The following is a 21,937-nucleotide window of genomic DNA, read 5'->3' as shown; positions in this document are numbered from 1 at the left end:
GTTACCCTTCAGAGTTTGCACTTCTCCAAATGTTGTAATGCATCTCTTGGCTCAAAAAACATACAATATGCATATAAATGTGCATTTTAGGATACCATATGTCTAAAGATGTGTACTTCTAGAGAAAATACCTTTAGAAATGTGTATTTCGTGAGAGAACACATTAAAAATATGTATTTAAATACATATTGAAATATAAATTTTCATACACATAAAAAATTAATAATCACAGATCTGTGAAACAGGACACCTATGAAACTGACAGGGACCAGAAATAGACTGATTTATCTGTTCCTAATTTTGGCTAAACATAACGAGCACTAGTTTTATGTACTGGTGTACTTGCCTAGGAGCTCTTATATCGATGCCTAGCTGAACAGATTCTTCTCTGACTGTAAATATCTTGAGTAATGTTAAAAATCCTACATAGATTAATTCATTGTGATTTAACAGGGGAAATTGCTCTTCTGTTCCCCTTCAGTACCGTCAACCAAAAGCACCTCAGTTGGTTATTAAATAGGATGTTGAAAGTCCAGATGGATTCCTATGCAAAAATCCTGTGGTCTTGGTGGTTAATACTTGCTTTAAGGCTCTTGACCTCCAGGGCAACTTTGCTATCAGGATGGTAATTTGTAAATCTCCTGCAGTGTCTTTCTTTGTGTAACTGGCAACCACAGCAGACATCAGAAGGTAAGGATCTTCAAATAGCTTATTAGCTTTGTCAAATGGAAAGCACCTTGTGAAACCCAGAGTACAATGCAATCTAGAAGGATTAAGCTAAACTGTCAGCAAAAAAAAAGTTACCAACTTTATTTCCTCCCTTTCTTTCACTCTTCACAATTTTCTTTTTTAAACTCCCTCTAGTGATCCATGTTGCATATTGTTTTCTTCTAAGCCAGGCCACCGTACTTCTTATTCTACTGGGGTGTGTGTGTATGTGTGTGTGAGATAGAGAGAGAGAGAGAGAGAGAGAGAATAGGGATGCTGGAGAAATTCGAGATGGATTAAAATGAGCTCAGCTTTATAAGAATCTGACCTGCGGAATCCGCTGCGGAGAGACCCCCTTGGGCTGCATGGAGTCCGTGGACTTTCTAGGGATGTCAGAGAATTCTGCCACGGATCTCAGTGAGGCCGAATGCCAGTGCATTCAGCCCCCCAAAATTTGTGGAGGAACGGCCTACCCCCCACCCCCCACGGATCCCCCCCGGGACGAGACTTACCTGGGGCGGATGTTCTGGGTGGCGGCGGCGGCAGCAGCTCCAGCGGTGGCTGCGGCGGCAGCACCTGTGGCGGCTTGTCTTCCGACCGGCTGCCGCCGCTGCCATTTGCAGTCTGGAGGGGTTTTTTTGTTTTTTTTTTTTTACAGAGACATGATAGGATACGTAAAGACTTACGTAGCCTATCACGGCTGGTTAAAAAAAATGCGTACGCAAATGGCGGCTACGGCCACCGCCATTTGCATTCCTTATTTTTGCCCGTCTTAGTCTACGTAAATATTTATGTAGACTATTACGGAGAAAATAAAGGGGAACGCAAATAGCGTAGCTGGCGTTATTTGCGTTCCCCTTTATTTTTGCCGTAATAGTCTACGTAAATATTTATGTAGACTAAGACGGCCAAAAATAAGGAACGCAAATGGTGGCAGCCATAGCCGCCACCATTTGTGTACGCGGTTTTTGTTTGTTTGTTTTTTTACCCAAAGCCCACCGCGGCCGGAAATCCAGCTGCGGACAGCTCTGGCCTGGGCCTGGCCAGCTGCTCCGCGGAGCCGCCACGGAGCACAGCCGGCCATTCGAGGATTCCGGGGGGGAGGAACGGATCACCTCCCCCCCATTGAGAATTCCGGGGGGAGGGACGGAATGCTTCCCCCCCACCATAAACATAATCCGCGGAAAGGTAAGTGACTTTCATACATCCCTAGGACTTTTGGATGATTTTTTTTTACTTTCCCAAAATTTACGCATATAACTTCATAGGAAAATACATGTTTCTGCTGAGGAAATGTTGAATGAAATGTGGGACAATACACTAAATGTTACGTACTAGGGTTAGGGATGTCAGAGAATTTCGCCACGAATCTCGGGGAGGCCGAATGCCAGCACATTCGGCCCCCCGAAATCGGTGGCGAAATGGTCTGCCACACACACACCCAGGACGGGACTTACCTTTGGTGAATCTCCCTAGCGGCGGCGGCTCCGGCGGCGGTGCGGCGGCCAGTCTTCTGACCAGCTGCCACCACCGCCATTTCCAGTAAAACAAAAACAAAAAACAAAAAAAGTGATAGGCTACGTAAAGATTTACCATTTTTAAAAAATACCGTGATAGGCTACGTAAATGTTTACATAGTCTATCATGGCTGAGTAAAAAAAAAAAAGTGCATAGGCAAATGGCAGCACCCATGGGCACCACCATTTGTGTTCTTTATTTTGGCGCGTCTAGTCTACGTAAACATTTATGTAGACTATGGCAAAAATAAGGGGAACTCAAATAGCGTAGTGTCTACGCTATTTGCGTTCCCCTTATTTTCGCCGTAGTCTACGTAAATGTTTATGTAGACTAGACGTGCCAAAATAAGGAACGCAAATGGCGGTGCCCATGGGCACCACCATTTGCGTACGCGCGGTTGTTGTTGTTTTTTTACTCAGCTGTGATAGGCTACGTAAACGTTTACATAGCCTATCACAGCTGACTGCAGGGACGCAAACGGCGGCGGCTACAGCCACCGCCATTTGCATTCCCGGCCGGCCAGGATTCACGGCGAGAGGGACAGGGCACCTCCTCCCCCGCCAGAATTTCGGGGGGGGGACGGGGCACCTCCCCCCCAGCCAGAATTTTTGGGGGGAGGGACGGAGCGCCTCCCCCCCACCGTGAATTAAATTTCGTTACAGGTAAGTGACTTTCGTACATCCCTAGGGTAAATTATGTAAATACTTAGGTAAATACTTATGTAATTATTTGCGTATTTTTCTGAATGACGAAAAAAAATATTTGCATCCATCTGTGAGTGGATGATGGAACAAAAGGCACCTGACAATCCATGAAACACAGATGGAGAAGATTTTACACAGTCCATACATCCCTATGTGTAAATGGCGTGCATTTACAGTGCTTGCTGCCACATGGAAATGAGACATGGGCCTAATGGCACAATCTTATGCATGTCTACTCAGAAGGAAGTCCCAGTGAGTCGAATGAGCCTTACTCCCAGATAAGTGTGTATAGAATAGTGGCCTAAGAAGGCGACTGTGACATTCCCACCCAAGGTTCCTCCTTTTCCCCAGCCTCCATCTCTGAAACTGAGAAACAAACCACTCAGGAAAAGCCCGCTTTCCCTCTGGGTCAGCTGTACCCTCTGTCCCACAAGCTTCAGCCTTTTAGTCTCTCTGGGTTCCGGAGAAACTCAGTAAGTTCAATTGGTTCTCTCATCCCACTACAGGAGAAGTAATAAGGAAACAGATATAATAAAAGTAGTGTAAAATCAAACAGGTGGGAATTTGGATAAAAATAAGAGATTTCTTTAAAACATGAAAAGTTATAAGTTATTATTATTAATGTTTTCATCCTAACTTCCCTTCCTATTGTACCCCTCCTAAAATCTCACACACAAACCCCACTAACTAGATGTTGCTTCCACGATCCCTAAGGCCCTATCTGCCTAACTCTCAGCTCATCCTTTATATAACCTTTATATAACACACAGGCCCATCCCACCTTTTGCTCACTCTCTGGCATACTATTAACCCTACCTTACCTGGTTTAAATTGAACAATATAAAACCATATGTAACAAAACAGGCAGATGTTACAGCTACCCTTAATTTAGGGCAGGACTTCACATTATCTCAGCAAACACCTGTTGCCAAGCCCCCATGTGTATGCAACCTAATATGGATGTAGTTCCATTCCACTGCATTATTTTAAATGGGATGTAAGGGAACATTGGCCAAGTTATGTCTTCTCCCCAACAGCTGTCTCCTTGTTTCACAAAATTTTGCTCAGGGATGTAAAAAAATGCCAAAATGTTAGGGCTTGTGTGTGTGTGGCAGGGGTAGGGGGATGTTGATGAAATATATCCCTTTCTTTGGCTCAGCACCATTGAGGATACCAGTCATTACATCTGATACTGCAACCTGTATTTCTTTTCTCTTTCTTTGTATCCAGGGCTATCTCTTAAAAAGGATTTGCTATTTACTGTCTAATTTGGACAAATCTGTCACAAGATAGTGTTAGCGGTTGCTGCTGAAAAATTAGGAGCAGATATGTCTCACTGGTAGGAGTATCTTGTGAAAAAGCTCATCTGATATAAGTTATCATTAAGTTTTTAATGCAGTTCTGTCTCTACTGAACTGTATCTGGATTCCTAAGATCTCTCTGTAATGACCACAATTGTTATATTAATTGCATTTGCACTTGTATGTAAAGCAGCTCTTCTTGAGCATAATTCAGAAGCAGAATAAAAGGTTTATTTAATGGGTTATCTTAACAGGTTATTATAAGAGTTACTACAATGGTTTGAACACTTGGAAAAGGGGCTATAGAAATGGTATGTTTGCAAAAATAATGCATGCCATGATGATTTGATTATCTGCATCTATATTCCATTCATTGTTCTAGTTGGTGGCTAATGTAATTTCTCCTTGATGTCGTTCCCCAGTTTTACTTTTATGAGAATTTTTCTCCCTGCTCTTCTACTGTTTTCAAGAAATAAACTTTGGAGAGTGCTATCTAAATAATTAGTCTCAAGGGGTGAAGACATTCAGGGGACTTTGCAGGGAAGTATTGTGTTTGGGGGATTGGGAGGAAGGAAGCTGGAATTCTAGGTCTTGATTTTAATCTGAGCTGGAAAAGACTTTGGGGACTTCCAAAGTTCACCTCTCATTTGAGTGGGCTTTTAAGAACCTCTGGAGTTAGCTTTTGAGCCTGGCTCAGGAAAACACTGCCAGCATCCCTACTTTCAGACTCCTCCTCTCCTCCGAATTGCTTGCCTCAACCCTGAGTGTGCCACTGCTGGGATTAGCAATCCCAGAATCCCTAGCAGGAAACTGATGCTAGTCATGTCATTTCCACAAAGCATTCTGGGACTGGTAGTCCCAATCCCACCAGGAAAAGACTCTTTGTATTTTTCAACCTGGAGACTTGATTTTAAGAACATAAGAAGAGCCATGCTGGATCAGACCAAGGGCCCATTTAGTCCAGCATTCTGTTCATACAGTGGCCAACCATCTGCCCACAGGGAACCCACAAGCAGGACATGAGTGCAACAGCACCCTCCTGCCCATATTCCCCAGCAACTGGTGTACACAGGCATAGTGCTTCTGATACTAGAGGTAGCATAGCCATCAGGACTAGTAGCCGTTGATAGCCTTTCCCTCCAGGAATTTGTCTTACCCCCTTTTAAAGCCATCCAAATTGGTGGCCATCACTACATCTTGTGGTAGCAAATTCTATAGTTTGGGGGATTGAAAGCTTGAATTCTAGACTTGGATTTAATCTGAGTTGGAGAAGACTTTGGGGATTTCCAAAGCTCACATCACATTTGAATGGGCTTTTAAGAAATGGTGGAGTTAAGAACCTCTGGATCTTCATCAGGCCTCTCTTGGCTGTTATTTTAAAAGAAAAAGAAAACACCTCTTTTACATGCGGGCAGAATAGCTTGGAACATAAGGTCCATTTGCACAGTTGGAAAGCACTCCATGCATGTACCAGACAATGTGTCAGCATGCAGCATGGCCAAGCAAATCCTGGGATTCACTTAGGGCATTGCTCCTGCGGCTACCTCAAAACTGGGAGTTGACCCTGTCAGGTAGAAAAGATTGCTGTTTCTCCCTACCCTTCCCAGCTGCAGGGAGACTATATAACATGCTACTATGGAAGAACTGCATCAGGGCTGGGAATATTGGCCCTTGTTTGCACATAGAAGTGCTTTCCATGCACAAGCAGGGATCACTGGAACCACACACATCCCTCTGCTTAACGTACTGCAGAGCGATAAAGCGAAACCACTCATGACATCCTTTCCTACAGTTTAGGTTAACCTGTTTTTCTACCAATTTGCATATGGCTCACTAATGTTCTGTTTACAAAGGTGTGAGTAATTAGAATACAGGAGGATAACAAAAGCAAGTCAATCTGGGAGTCCTTTGTTCTTTGGTTTTAGATATGATGCTTCATTACACTGTGTAAATTAAAACAAGTTGATGAACTACTGTGTGAGCTGAGAAGGGGTGGGAAGGAGAACAATTTAGATCACTTCCAGCTGAGACTAATCATAATGTTGAAACCTGGAGTGTCTGGGAAGACAAGGCTCACAATTTAGAGCTACTATCTAATCTCGCTTAAAGCAAAACCTGGGGTGAGTTTGAAAGTTCCTGCTTGGCCAAAACATATGGAGAGTTCTTAGCAGAGCCAACAGAGTTTGGACCAGTGAACTAAGAGTGCTCCATCCCAGAGTTTTGAGCCAAGATATTTGGTGATGTAAAGATTAGATTGAATACAAACACTACTGGCCCACTCATAATACAGCATTTCCTATGAATATTAGGTACCATTGTACCAATGGCAACCAGCCAGGTTTCTCGACTTCAAGCAAAAGTTTTAACCAACTTGCTTAGTAAAGCTTTATGTGGCTGTCAAGTTCTGATGCACAAGATTTAGAACCATGAGAGGTAGAGATTGGTTTTGCAATGTGCTGCCGTTCAACCACTTGGAGAGCTCGTAGGACCACTGTGCCAAATGCAGGTTGTCACTCACAATGAGGGGCACTTGACAAGTATGATGCAGACCATGAAATTGCATTCAATGCTTGCATCAGGCTCTGAATTGGCAATCCCTGACCTTGCTGCATTCTTCCCTGCCTTTTAACAGATGCTTGGCAGAGAGAGTGGCACAAACCTGGGGAGAGCTGCAAACATTCTAGAAGACTGCATGGCAAAAATGATTTTAAATTAGTTGGGCAGGCATCCGCACCACACAATTGGACATGAAAAATATAAAATTTCTCACAAAGGAAAGAACGCTTGATAGAAAGGTATGGAAAGCTTAAATTGGTAGACCACTGACTTGGCAGCAACACTTTGGGGAAAGATGTAGGGTTTACATTGCATAATACTGAAGGACAGCAATCTCCTCTCCCATCTGAACCTCCCTGATTTGTGAGATCTGGAAATGAGAAGTAAAAACTTTTGATATTTGGGACAGGGCTTTCTCGGCGGTGGCACTATGTTGTGGAATGGCCTCTCTGTGGTGACCCAGTAGGCCACCTCATTGCTTGGTTTTAAAACAATGGCATTTTAACTTGAGCCTTTATTCACAAGATGGGGCTCCAAAGTACCAAAAGTTCTTTGACTAAGCTAATGAAAGAACAGATATGTGAATCGGCCTGGCTGTTGTTAACTGTTATGGCTGAAGGGGTATTGCATTGCTCATGGGAAAATTATATGCCTCCTTTGTAGCACTTCAGACCTTAACAACCCAATTCTGTGACTTATTCCCAGATAAGTATTCACAAGACTGTAGCTTAGGCCCACTTATTTTGAAACAAATCCCATTTAGCACTGGGCTGTACTTTACGCAGAATGACGTGTTAAACCGAGGCCACTGCATTCTGAATTCTACCATTCAAACTGCAGGTGGTAATTACATTTTTTTCATGCTCCCCCACATAAAAAAGCTCACCTCATGTAGAATGCTAGTGTATCAAGGAGAAAGGCTGAACAGAATCCATGTCCCAGTTTTTACATATAGGCAACTTTTTACATGGAGCTTTCAAAAATACAATCGCCCATGTGCAGACTGGAAGGGTACAGTCTCAAATTCTATGATCTGTCCACCTACCACCTCAGTCTGCGTAACTTGTACACTACACTAGCTCTTCCTTCAGCTGAATTTATGTCCACGGAAATGCTTATAATTGTCGCCGAAGGGCCTGATCTTATGTTCTGCTGTTCCTGCACAACAAAAAGTAAGATTGGAATCAGGGATTTCTGTGCTAGCACAAATGGACATTGTTCCCTTGCATCAGCCCTGGAAGGAAGCTGTAATGCCCAGCTAGTCCAGAGAACATAGGCACAAATAGGGGTGGTGGAGAATTCTGCCATGGACTCCAATGAGGCCGGATTCTTTAGAAGCTGCCCCCCGGGGTCCATGGAGGAAAGGACCACTCACCTCTGCCACCCCGCGAAGTTCACGCTGGCCGGATCCTACTGTCAGGGTGGAAAGTGAGCCCAGAGAACCTCAGAGCAGTTTGGATTCTGAGGAGGAACAGCTATCCATGGGGGAGGGGCCAGCTCATCCCTCCCAGGCTCAGCACCTGGCAGAGATTCCTCCTGCCAGCATTCCTAAGATAGATAGCGACCCTGGCAGTGAGGGAATGTGGGAGGAGGGCTTCTTAGGTGCTCGACGCAGATGCAAAGAGCGACGAGCGATGGAGGGTGCGGAAAGGAGGCGTAGCGCCCATTTTGCGTGCAAGCATCGGCCGCCTCCCATGGACCCAAGGAAAAGAGGGAGGATCTCTCCCTAGCCCATAAGTTCTGGGTCTTCAAGTGACTCTCTTTCAAATGGGGATCAACTGACTACTTGAAGCTTAGGCCACCCTGCTGTTCATTGCTTTAGTCGAAGGTGATTAGCATCTGAAAGAGTCATTAAGTTTTAAAAGGATTAAAGCTTTGAAAAGAAATCCTTTCATCTGTGTCTTGAGTTGGCTATTGGAATCTACTGGGAGAGGCCGCCAGAGCGCTCCTGACACCTACCTGTGACCGGCCTGGTCCGGGTCTGTCCGCTCACTCTGCTGCCGTCCACTGCCAGTCTGCAGACACAAATGGCGTCCAGCGTAGCGGCATAGCGTCCCTGCTCTTTGCTGTAATAGGCTATGTAAATCTTTATGTAGCCTATTGTGTGAAGAGACAGGAACACAAATAGCGTCCGCTATGCCATTTACGTCCCTGCTCTTTGCCATGATAGGCTACGTAAATCTACGTAGCCTATCACAGCAAAGAGCAGGGACACAAATGGCATCCACTACGCTGGACGCCATTTGGGTCTGCAGACCGGCAGTGGACTGAAGTCTGGCAGCGGCCAGGGAGGATTCCGGGGGAGGAATGGATTGCCTCCCCCCCCCCTGCAGACCCCCCAGCGGACTCAGGTGAGTGGGGTTCGTACACCCCTAGGCACAAAGCATTAAGAACTGGCACAGGAGCAGCATGCAAAGTGCTTTCCCAGAAAGGGGAAGAGAATAGGACTGCCCATGACCTCTAGAGCATGCTACCAAGGGTGTGGGAAGTAGTTCTGTCCACCTAGCACCAGTTCAAAGGAAACAGGTATTTAAGGTGAGCTGACATTTCTCAGAAGACATTTTTCTGAGAACATTTCTGAGGTTTTCCTTTTTCTCATCCCACACGCCACAGCGCAGAAGAAGGAGGCCACTGTGCAGAATTTTATATGAATATTCTCCACCATTTCTTTGTAGTGACCTCCATTTCGTCCTAAGTATACAAAGTATACAGTGCCCTGGAGCTAGGCTAGTTCCAGGTCATAGGGGGAAATGACCTGAAGATTTGGGGGGGGGGGTGATCCAGCCCTGCTGAAAAAAACAGCTTGAGGGGGAGATGTTCACCCCCTGCCAAGGACTCTGTTGCCCAAGCATCCTTAGTAGGGCAGGCTCCCTCGATCTGTTTTTCAGCAAGGGAAGGTTTTTCTAGGGATGTACGGACTGTGTAAAATCTGCTCCATCTGTGTTTTGCAGATTGTCAGGTGCTTTTTGTTCTGTCGTCTGCTCACAGATGGATGCAGATGATTTTTTTTCATCATGCAGAAATTCTGCAAATAATTATGTAAGTATTTACATAATTGTTTACATAATTTACTTCAGTACGTAATATTTAGCGCATTTTCCCCCATTACATTCAACGTTTCCTCAGCAGAAACTTACATATGTTTTATATGCATAAATTTCAGGAAAGTAAACAAATCATCTGAAAGTCCACAGACTCCACGCAGCCTGAGGGGGTTGCTCTGCAGCAGATTCCACAGGTCAGATTCTTAGAAATCCAGACTCATTTTAATCCATCTCGAATTTCTCCAGCATCCCTAGGTTTTTTCATATTTTCAAAAGAGGAATTGAAATTTGAAACACAAAAGAGCTAAATATGAATTAACTAAATATGAATTAAAATTTTACATAGGAAAGATTCATAAAAAGAAAGAAAAAAATGTCTCCATTGCACACCCCTACAGTAGTTGCTGTTGTCTTTTGCAGTGGTAGCAACAACAGCAAAACTGTTAAAAGAAAAGGGAAAGGAGCTGTGTTACTTCCGCTGCTAATGGTGAGTGTTATCCTTGAGAAACTATTGGAGAATTTCCCCTCCCCCTTGAAAAATTAAGTGAAATGCCCCCCCTCCCCATTTCTCTGCCCAGATATAGGGTGGATAATTTTCAGAGGCCATTTGTCTGCAGCTGTAATCACTGGGAGATTAGAATAGGTATCATGAGAAAGATGCATTTGCAGTCATGGGATGCTGTTGCAGCTGTTGTTCTAAGGAAGGAACATTGATTTTTCCTGAACATTTGTATCTTCTTAAAAAGAAAGTTACAGTGGTACGTTTACTGCACGTTTTTGAAGCATCTCCTGGATATTTGCATCTTCTTAAAAAGAAAGTTACAGCAGCACATTTATTGCACATTTTTGTAGCGTCTACCCCTCTTAAAAACAATAATATTGATTTGAGTTATATTTCACATCTTTTTATGAAGTGTTTGTTAACTTCAGCAAACGAGAGGTTTGGTGAATTGCGTGGAGTTCAATTTTTGAAACCTAATTTTCTAAGTATACAAATGTGCCACTGTCAGTAAAGGAGATTTAATGATGCCAGTACATAATTCACAGGCCCTGTAAATTGATTCTTTTTCAGGCTTGCAATGATGGATTTGGGCCTGATGTTTGCTTTATGCACTGAATGTGCATTACTGTAAACCATTTATCTAAATGAAGGCTGGAGTTCAAAGGATATTGTTGTGCTGAAGACAAAATGAAATGCGTTTTAATTATCAGGGAAATTGATGGCACTTCTGCTCTCCCTATTCTTCTGTTTTTCCTCCAGAATTTATGCACATATTTGGAAAAATGTCATAATAGTTACTCAGAGCCCAATCCTACCCACTATCTTACTTGGAAATAAGTCCTATTGATTTCAAAGTGGCTTGCTTACTTCCTGGTAAGGATGGTTGGGATGGCAGATGTGTATCCTGATCCTACACATGTTTACACAGAAGTAAGCTTAGGGTGGCCACTTGTGCATTGCCAAAAAAGAAGGAACACATCATCCGAAAAGAGAACAAAAGAGGACATAGATTTGCATAAAATTTACATATGCTAATATGCATATGCAAATTTAGACATAATTTAATTTTTAATTAAATTAATTTTAATTTAGACATTACTATAATTTAAATAGGCATAGAATATATCATGACTTCATAATAATGGGGAAAACTGACCAGGTGACCTGTATGCCTGCTCAATCTGCCCTTCAGGTGCTCATTATTGTTGTGCAACTTCAAGGCCCCTGCTCTCCCTTGTTATGGCTCTTTGACTGGACTTGGATTGGATAGGCCTTCAGATAGAAGACATCCTCAGATAGAGAACTGTCCTCTGTCAGCACTTCAGATAAATGTTGGGTCTAGCCCAAGTGCTGCGGGCCCTACGGCTTTGGAGCCGGAGTCTGACTCAGAGTTAGATCAGGATGATTTAGAGCCCAGGCCAGTCAGGTGAAGCTCAGGGCCTGGGAATTCAGCTCTGCCTAGCTTCCCATCTGATTGCAGGCCGAAGAAGGAGGATACTCCCTATCAGCCATGGCTGCAAGGTTTGGCCTTGAGCGAGGCCTCTGATTTGCAGCCTGGGATTGTGACAACCAAAGAAGGAGGAGGACTCTGCAGGGGAGGGCAGCTTGGGGGGGTGTTACAGCATCAACTGAAGAAGGCAGAACACAGATGTCCTCTCAGACATAGTGCTTGCTTATGGGCCAGATTCCCCTGTCAGGATAGATCATCAGAAGGGGGCTTTAGCCACCCCTCGCCTGTATTTAAGCCGGTGCAGAGGCCAAAGAGCCTTTGCTGGGAATAATGTCTTAATTGCCTAGAATACTTCCCTGCCTGGACTTTTGGTGAAACTTGAACTCTTGTCTGCCTTGAATCCTGTATTGTTAAGACTCCGATTTGGAATATATTGCTGGACTAGAACTGCGACTCTGATTCTGGGTGGATTCTAGCCTTGGGACTTTCTCTTGAACAAAGCAATATGCCAATAGCCTCTACCTATCTGATTTATTGGGGGGGGGGGCTAAATGCTGTAAGCTTTGTTGCAAACTCTGGAAAGCTGGTCTATGTAATCTGATCTGCTGCAATAAAGAGTTTTGCTGTTATTGGTTTCTTGTGATGGGTTGCCAGAGTGTGTCAGAAAGTTGGCTTGAAAATAAAAGACTAACGTAGAATAGGACACATGAACATCCTAAGCCCCACTTACTTCTTTAGGAAGTATGTGCACAGGATTAGAGTTTTACTTCCAGGTCAGGATGTGCACAGGATTATAGTCTTAGGCTGTAAATTTATAGTCTTAGGCTGTAAATTTACAGCCTGTCTACATTGGAGTAACTTCTATTTAACTCAGTGACATTTTGTGTAAGCATGGATAGGATCAGGCTGCAAAAGGCACAAGGAACTGACCTGGATACTAACAGGTATTCCAAAAATTGGGGTTTAAATTTGTGTGGAGCATTTTGTCAAATCTTGAGTGTGGTACATTTTGCTTCTTAAATACTAATCTAATAGACTTCAGTTCTCAGGAAATGATTTATCAGATGTTATGGATTTCCCTGTACTTTCATTAATTGGTGTAATATTCTATTAAACTATTATATAATCACTGTTGGCCTTAATGGCTGGATTCATTGTAAAATAGTTCCATCAATATCCCAGGGACATGAACTAATAGCTAGGGGGTGTTTTGTGAAGGAATTTGAGCTTTATGGATTCCAGTTTAACTGCCTGGATCCACACTTCCTAGTTCCTAGACTAATGTGTGGATCATAACTTAGTTAATCAACAGTTTTTGTACTCCCTGAATGTTCTCAGGTAAAAAAAACACACACTTCAAAATGCATGGGGGGGAGATTAATGTGGAAAGAAGATAGAATGGACTCATGAGAACACATGAGAAAATGACACAGACAAGGCAATGTGAAGATATTAAAATTGTTTAATTGTGACTCTTAGCCTCACTAAGCTACATTTCCCAGGTTTCCTTGGTTGTCATCTGTGACTGTTAAGTCTGAAACTCCATTAAATGCACAGTGTGTGCTCATGTTTTGAGAGCATCTCAGGGATGTGCCATCATGCACTGAGACCTGACATGTATGTGCAAGCTCAGTACTAGGTATCTGGAGTGTGTTTTCAAGCTAATGCTGCTGCCAATTACTAGATGCCAAAGGCCTGCCATGTCTAATAACAGCTGAGCAGCAAGGGGATACACATAGTGGATGAATATTCCGTTTTCAGTTGTAGCTGTTATGTTATTTTGCAGTGCTGTGGGAGGCTAGAGAGCAACGATTTTTTAAAGGCACATAGCAGTAAAAATATTGTTATGTGGTTGAGGTCAGTCTAAATTACCTTCCAGGGTCCCTTTCAACTCAGTGCCTCTGATTACAAAGAGATTCAGGATTTCCACACACACACCCGACCCCGTCCCTGCCATCTTTGTAACCTTTTGTTCTATTAGGTTAAGGAGAGGGGTGGGGGTGGAGGAATGAGGCCTATGTGTAGAGCAGGAAGTCAGGCTGTGCTGGGAGTGGATCTAAGGGCCCAAACTGCACATTCTTCAACAGTTATGTGTGATTAGCTTATTTACCTCAATGTAAGTATGTATGGCCCTGATTTGGATCAGGACCATAGTACTCTGGGAGGGAAGGGATTTAAGCTCACCCCCCCCCGCACTACCTTTTGTCCCCAAATCCCCCCTCCCGTGAGGAGTCAAAAAAAGGTCTCCATTGGAATCCAGTGGAAACATTTTCTTCTTTTTTTACCCTACCATGGGAGACTGGAATTTTGGGATGAAAACGGGAATGGGGAAGCTTAAATCCCCCCCCCCCAGCAGAGTGCCACAGTCCCGAAAGCACACTTTCCCTGAGGTATATAATAAGCCTTTCAAGCATAGCTCTGTTATGCGTGATTTAAATAATGTGTAGTTTGGTCCTAAGAAGAAGGAGAGCTGATTTTGGTTCTCTACAGCAACCTAGACAGCTGAGGAGGAACAGGGATCTAATACTGTGGGCCCTCTCTCTTAAGCTTGTTGTAAATAAACATTATATGACAGAAATGCTACAAGTCTCCAGTAATCCTTTCTCAGGAAACTGAGCTCTGGGTAAGTGCCAGAACCCCTGAAACGTCTCACTGCTCAGAAGAGGGGGTGCCAGTGTAACAATGTAATAAAACTCTTCCTTCTCCCAGGACAGGCAAAGAGGTACAGGCCTGCAAGTGTGTGTGTGTATGTGTGTGTGCGTGCGCGCGCGCTTTATGATGTAATGGATGACCGCAGCTGTGTAATAAAGAGCAGCAAACTAGGACCAAGTGTACGGAGTCAGGAAAGTCATGTCTGAGTCTATCAGAGCTTCAGGAAGTACAGGAGGCTGTGGTATCATATGAAACAGGCCGTTATGGGTGGGCATTTGGTGGAGAGAATGGGTGTAGGACTGCTAAGGAGATGCAAATTATGCGTAAAATTGGACAGTCCTACAAGCGTAGGCTTCATTTGAAGTAGAGCTGATGAGCTGTTTTGTGTTAGTAAAAAACAACTGGGATAATGTGTGTTTCACAGGAAAGCTGGTGACATGTTTGGGATGAAGATATGGATTTGTGCAGTGGAGGCTGGTTGCTCCAATTTCGGCGGGGCTGTGAATCCATTCTGGGTTTCAGTCAGAACCAGCCAGAACTCTAAAGGAGCTATCTAAGGTTCTTAACCTATCTTGGGGTTAAGGTTCACACCTTCGATAGTTCCTTTAGAGTTCTAGGTGGTTCTGACTGAAACCCAGAATGGATTCACAGCCCTGTCGAAATTGGAGCCACCAGCCTCCACAGGATTTGTGTGCTGGTTTGTCGGTAGATTGACCAGTGTAACATTGGAAGAGCAAACACAATTGTCCTGATCATAGAAAGGAAGAAGCGATGCCATGCTTGTTGTGGGTTTTTCTACTCACTGGTGAGGAGCCTTACGTGAGTAACCCCTTTTGATGGTACACTGCCCACGTGAGGAGACCACTTGTGTGAACAATTATTTCTGGGGTTTTAGTTGTTTTCAATGCCATCTGCCAGAGCTCCTAGGCTGACCAGTTACTGGTGTTTTCCCCGGGTCCAGTTAGTGGTATGTAAATTTAATACGCAACAAACAAAACGTTGACCAGGTGGCAGTGGATGGTTATGTTTCGGGGGGGGGGGATAGCAATCCAGGCCCAGCTGTGACAAGTGAGGCTGCCTAAAATAGTTTAAAAGAGATTCCGTGGAATTTAAAAGAAAAGATCCACTCATATAATAAAACAGTACTTCGCTCAGGCCTTGACTGTATGTTTTCTTTTAGAAAACACGGCAGAAACTAGTTTAAAGCACAGTCCAATGCTGGTCTACTCAGAAGTAAGTCCCATTGAGTTCAGTAGGGCTTGCTTCCAGGTAAGTATGTACAGAATAGCCTCAGACACATTTGATAGTACTTCTGACTACTAGCTCTTTTTCCCACAGTGATTAGTTGCCTGATCTGCATTGCAATAAGGGAAAGAAATTGGAATATCCTCAAAATAGTTTATCAGAGAGTACTGAAGGAGGATGGTTTATTAAATAATATCATCATTTTCTATCCACTAATGGCTGGCTATGAAGGAAGATGCTGTCCTGTGGATTCCTGGGAAAATATCAAAGCAGAATTAACAATGGGGTTTATTTGAAGTTCAGTGCCCAAAGATGTCTAAAATAAAAAGGCAGCAACATTCTTAATTTTACTCCTGGGAACATCAATGCATTGGAGAGTAACTGCGTACTTCACTGACTGCTATATCTTGCTAGCCAGTGTGTGTCAGTGCATAGTAGTCTAGTAAAAGGAGAATAACCATGATAGCACTGTGGTGAAGATGAAAGAGCTGGGATAAAGGTTTCCTTTGCTGAATGTAGGTGCTGATCTACATGTTCAGAAATAGTATGTGATGCAGCCATTGAACACTGCAGGTGGGGGAACCACTTGAATGAACAACGTTCTATGTCAGAAACTCCCCACAGTTAACAAAGGTAGAATATTAGGAAGAACATTAGGGTAGAACTGGATCGCACATTTGGGGCGTTTTCCCATGGACTTGCATGGGAAAAGACCAACAGTCATAACTTTTTTTAGTTTTTATGATTGTTGTTGTTGTTGTTCAGTCTTTAAGTCGTTTCCAACTCTTAATTACCCCATGGACCATAGCACGCCAGGCCTTCCTGTCCTGTGCTCTCTCCCGGAGTGTGCAGATAGTCATTGCATCGGTGATGCTATCTAGCCCTCTCATCCTCTGCCATCCCCTTCTCCTTTTGCCTTCAGACTTTCCCAGCATCAGGGTCTTTTCCAGTGACTTTTCTCTTCGCATTAGGTTGCCAAAATATTTGAGCTTCAGCTTCAGTATCTGTCCTTCCAATGAGCCGTCAGGGTTGATTTCCTTTAGGATTGACTGATTTGACATCCTTGCAGTCCAGGGGACTCGTAAGAGTCTTCTCTAGCACCACAGTTCTCCAGCACTCACAGTAAGCAGCAATTCTTCATCACTCAGCCTTCCTTATAGTCCAGCTCTCACAGCCATACGTTCCTACTGGGAAAACCATAGCTTTGATTAGATGGACCTTTGTCGGCAAGGTGATGTCTCTGCTTCTTACTATGCTGTCTAGGTTTGCCATAGCTTTCCTCCCAAGGAGCAAGTGTCTTTTAATTTCATGGCTACAGTCACCATCTGCGGTGATCTTGGAGCCCAAGAAAATAACATCTGTCACTGCTTCCATTTCTTCCCTTTCCATATGCCAGGAAGTGATGGGGCCAGATGCCATGATCTTCATTTTTTTAATGTTGAGTTTCAAACCAGCTTTTGCACTGTCCACTTTCACCCTCAACAAGAGGCTCTTTAGGTCCTCTTCGCTTTCTGCCATTAGGGTGGTATCATCTGCGTATCTGAGGTTGTTGATAATTCTCCTGGCAATCTTAATTCCGACCTGTGATTCATCCAACCTGGTGTTTCTCTTGATGTACTCTGCATATAAGTTAAATATGCAGGGCGACAATATGCAGCCTTGTTGTACTCCTTTCCCAGTTTGAACCAACCAGTTGTTCCATGTCCGGTTCTTACTGTTGCTTCTTGACCCTCGTACAGGTTTCTCAGGAGACAGGTAAGGTGGTCTGGTACTGCCATCTCTTTAAGAATTTGCCAGAGTTTGTTGTGATCAGTTTTTATGATACAAGCATGAAATTTGGGGAGCTCTCCACATCCCTGGATAGGAAGCCACCTGCAAAATTTCAGACACTTTGGCCCAGTGGTTTTTGTGCTAGGCAGAGTTGAAATCTGATGTTTTCCAAAGCAAAGAGCTGCAACTTCTTGTTTCCACAAATGCACGTGCCACCTTAGCCTCTCCAAGCCCCCCTCCAAGGCATTGCACCTCCCCAAAGCCCAGGCAGTTTGGCCCACCAGCCTTTGTCTTTAATTTATTGTTTTATATTTCATGTTCTTTTATAGAAGGCAGAATAACTTCAAGAAATACAGGGTGATAGTGCAGGCGATTAGATAACAGCCAAATCAAACCCTTAAAAAAAAACAAAAAACCACCTTCTTTAATTTCTGTTTGGGGAGGGTCAACACAGAGAAGACACAGACGGTTCACTTCAGCATGGGGGTGGGGGGACAAACACTACACACACAGGCTGCTATACTATGTCTTTCTTTAAGGCTTTAGAAAGAAAGAAAAAACTGAATGCTTGAATATGACTTAAAGGGTGGGGGGACATGCCCATAAGTCAATGTTTGTTTTTAAAATTCTAAATAAGAGTAGGTTTGTAAAAATATAACAGACACAGTTGACTGACAAAAACGACAAGAAAATAGAAGAGAGAAAGCAGAAGAAGGCTCGGCATTACACAACAAAGGCAGCATTTTCTGGAGTCCAAAACTGAGATAAACACAGGAATGGTGGGGGAGGGGGAGCATGGCAGCAATTTGCAAGGAAAAGCTATGCTAGTTTGAAAAACTATGGAAAGGAGAGAGAGAATCTAATCAAATACAGATAACAAACGAGTTGGAGGTGCAAATATACAGGAGAAAGCTGCTGGAAGAAGTGCTGCAAATGACACTGTCCCAATGGGGATGGACAATCAAGGAGCAAGAGAAGGGAATGCTCCCAGTACAACCAAGCTGTTTCCTTTTAATTTAAATTCTGAGGAAAGCCTAATGGCGATCAAAATTGAATAAATTGAAGGAACAACTCCTAGGAATGCACACACACACACGATCATTTACCCACACCAGCCCTCTCTCCCAAAGACACAGCTAGAGCAATGACTGAATGCAGCCTTTCGCTGAAGTATATATACCCCCTTCCTCCAACACTCTCTCTGATTGGAGACTGCTAGTGTCAGTTCTGGCTGAGGGTTCCTATTTGCCAAAGTACACTCCCTCTTCCTCCTGCGCTCGCCTTCCCACCTCCCTGCATCCACTCGCCTTCTCTTTCCCTCCTCCTCCTCCTCCTCCTCATGCCCCTTCACATGAGCGTTGAGAAGCTGATACATTTTGGAGAAGCTGATACATGCTGAGGCATTCAGTAGAGCTCCGAATATACAAGGTGGAGGAGGCGCTTCGTGGGGGGGCACTTCACCCTGGGGCGACTCGGTATTGCTCTGAACTGCCTCATATCACGAGGCTTTTGCTCCAAAACAGCTCGCTTTGCCTCATTATTCGGGCTTCATAACGAGGCGGTGCACAGCCCTACTTTTCAGTGCCCCTTTTCACAGTGGGGACATTTAAATAAGTGATCTCTTCACCTGCTGTCTTGCACTATGTGATTCTTCTAAACATGCAACTCAGGGAGGCTGGCCTAAAAATCTCAGTTAATGAACACTTTTGGGAACCCCCAAGCGTGTGATGACTTGTGGGTTGAACCAGCTTGCGCTGCAGCCTGTTATGCAAATGCTGTTTATATAGCTGCCTTCTCAACAAAATTGGCGCAATTCCTGCTGCCTCGCATTTGGTGTTTATAAATGTATCTCCACAAAACATTTGTACTCTATCTGTATTTTCTATTCTGTATGCTCTACATCTATATTCTTGGCAGAGGTGCAGAAAAACAGCCACCCAGTAGCCGCAAGTGGGGATTGGCACCTGGGTTCCTGCAGAGGACAGGAAACAGGTTTTTCCTCCTCTCCAGTTCCTAGAAAATCCTGTAGGCTCTCAAGGCTTATGCTTTCTTTTTAAAGGCACCTCTGATTATGGCCCATGCTGTTCTGCTGTGCCAAATGATGAGATAGCTTTCTCTTTCTCAGTTCTTATACAGCCATCTAGGTGAGGGTGGCAGATAATAGGAGATTCCTTAATGACTACTAATAACTTTATTTAAAGGGAGCAATCTTGTGTGAGGTGCGGTGGCCCATATGTCCTGATGTTGCTTGTGGGGATGGATGCTGCATTAAGGTTTACAGTGCCTTCCTGCCTGCATGCATGCTTTCTACTTGCTCAAATTGTACATTTTTAAGTAAAAAGAAACAGCACATATCTCCAAATACACTTTCCACATCAGGAAACGGACCGAAGGAAACATCCCTGGATCTTCCTACCACTAAAGAAAGACCAGGGTATGAAACAATTTCCAAGTTCAGTCTTTCAGCTGGTAGCAGCAGTGAAACAGTGTGGCAGAGAAGCAGCATAAGCACCATGCAGATAGTTTTCTGTATGGATCAGGTCTTCTTGCTCATTTGGAAGTGATCTGTAGGATCTAGTACTAAAAGGTTTCTCTTCTGTTTTCTCCTAGGCATTTCCTGGAAATATAAACTCTGACAGTGTGGTGCGGCATGATTTACAGCATCCAGTGATTGCCCGATACGTTCGGATTCTTCCTCTGGACTGGAGTGGAGAGGGTCAGATTGGGTTGAGGATTGAGGTCTATGGCTGTCCTTACTGTAAGTTCTTCTAACTTCTACTCTGCTGGTGTATTTGTCCTTTCTTGAAGACGTCATGGTATTTTCTCCTATTGTGATAAAAACAAGTATAATCTGGATGTAAATGTTTTGGGTTCAACATGCAAAGAAATCCCAGATGTAGTTATGTTCAGAATAGAATGCATTCAAACCACAGTGCACATAATATGTGATGTAATATAGCACAGAGTGCCTGATTTGTGAACCAGGAAGTCCCTGGATCAAATGTTGACCCTTCCATGATGTCACAGTGGCCCTAGGCAAGACACAATCTCCTAGTCTGAGCTCTCCAGCTGCACTGTGCAGATAATAATACTGACTTACCTTACAAAGTTGTTGGAGTGGTTCAGACGTAATGCTAAACTATAGCATTACAAGAATGAGCCACAATGAGTCCTCTGTCATGGCTGCTTTTGCTTCCATTTTCAATTAACAATAGATTGCCATGCCATCCATGCCTGGGTATATCATCTTAACAATGGTTAGTTGAATAAGCCAACTACAAACCATAGTTAATGGAGCTGGCTTGTTTCTATTAACCATAGTTGCGATTATCCATCATTTAGAGTTCAGATCATATGTTAAACTGTGTTTAATCTAAAAGAGAAGCAAGACCTTCTGGTCATCTCCTTGCGGCCAAAGCAGAGGAGCAGAGGGGAGGGTGTGAGCCCAAGGCTTACTTAGAGCTGTTCTCATACTGCTAAGCCATGGTTTAGCATTATGTCCAAAAGCAGGCACTGTTGTCAGATTTGCTGAGATAATATTTGTGAAGTGCTTTGAAACCTCGAGGGCACTACATAAAGGTGAAGTAGTTCTTCTTATTTTATTATTTGCTACAGTTACACTACCTAGCTAATATCTGTACGTTACAATTCTAGCTCTAATTTTCATGACAGATTTATTTATTTTTTGCCAAGACATCCCATTATAAATTGCACCATTGTATCATTCCTTTTGCCTGGTACAGTTGCTGCTATCAAAATCAAGTGCTGCGCTATTCTGAGCAAACCACCACCACCCCATTTAGAGCATGTAAGGAAAAGGCATTAAAAGCCCTCAGGGAAGCAAATGGAAAAGATAATGAAATTCATGGGTTTGTACTCATGTCTGTCATAGCAAAGCTCTATACGTTTTCTTGGCGTTTCATATTATTGCTAGAAATGTACCAGTTCATACCGCCAGCCACACTGGCATTAGAAACCCCGGCATTTGTACTGGCAGTGCAAAGAATTGTCATCTACCACCACCCCCTTCTCACACAGTCTCCTCCACACATTTCCTGAACATGTGGTGGGGCGGGCGAATGAGATCATGCTCGCTGACGTCACTGACTTCTGCATGAGGAGCTGAAGAGAGCCAACGTGCGCATGTGGGACTGAGGCCCCTGCTTTTTCTGAACTTGCAGAGGTTGGAGTAGGAACAAATGGTGTGATTCCACATACCTCAGTGTGTGAATATCCCTACTGTTGTGCTCTATTCACAGATTCCCCAATAGGTGTCACAATGACAACACAGTGCTGATTCTACAAGCCCCACCACCCATGCAAACTGTATTTGTGGACCTACCAGCTTATGCAATCATACCAGCCTTCAGAGGTGGTGCTGGGGCTACATTATCCCACTTTTCCTCGAAAGAGGCTTGAAGGCGGGGGGGGGGATATTTTACACTGATGTCAGTGAGGCAGATAAGGCTGAGAGAATGTGACTTCCA

General features: G+C 43.8%; 1 protein-coding gene across 1 annotated transcript in view; it reads left to right on the top strand.

Annotated features, from left to right (window-relative positions):
- Positions 1-21,937, top strand: part of CNTNAP2 (contactin associated protein 2) — a 2,014,778-nt gene that overhangs the window by 992,517 nt on the left and 1,000,324 nt on the right. Inside the window, exon 4 of the mRNA XM_084857751.1 lies at positions 20,061-20,208. Within this exon, the coding sequence (XP_084713877.1) occupies positions 20,061-20,208 (148 nt within the window). The remainder of the gene's footprint in view (positions 1-20,060; positions 20,209-21,937) is intronic.

The sequence above is a fragment of the Heloderma suspectum genome, chromosome 5, assembly GCF_057233095.1.
Source record: "Heloderma suspectum isolate Gila_16-S chromosome 5, 16-S_ref, whole genome shotgun sequence".
Taxonomy (NCBI): domain Eukaryota; kingdom Metazoa; phylum Chordata; class Lepidosauria; order Squamata; family Helodermatidae; genus Heloderma; species Heloderma suspectum.
Note: the sequence above shows the minus strand (reverse complement) of the source record. Positions and strands in the feature narration are given on the sequence as shown.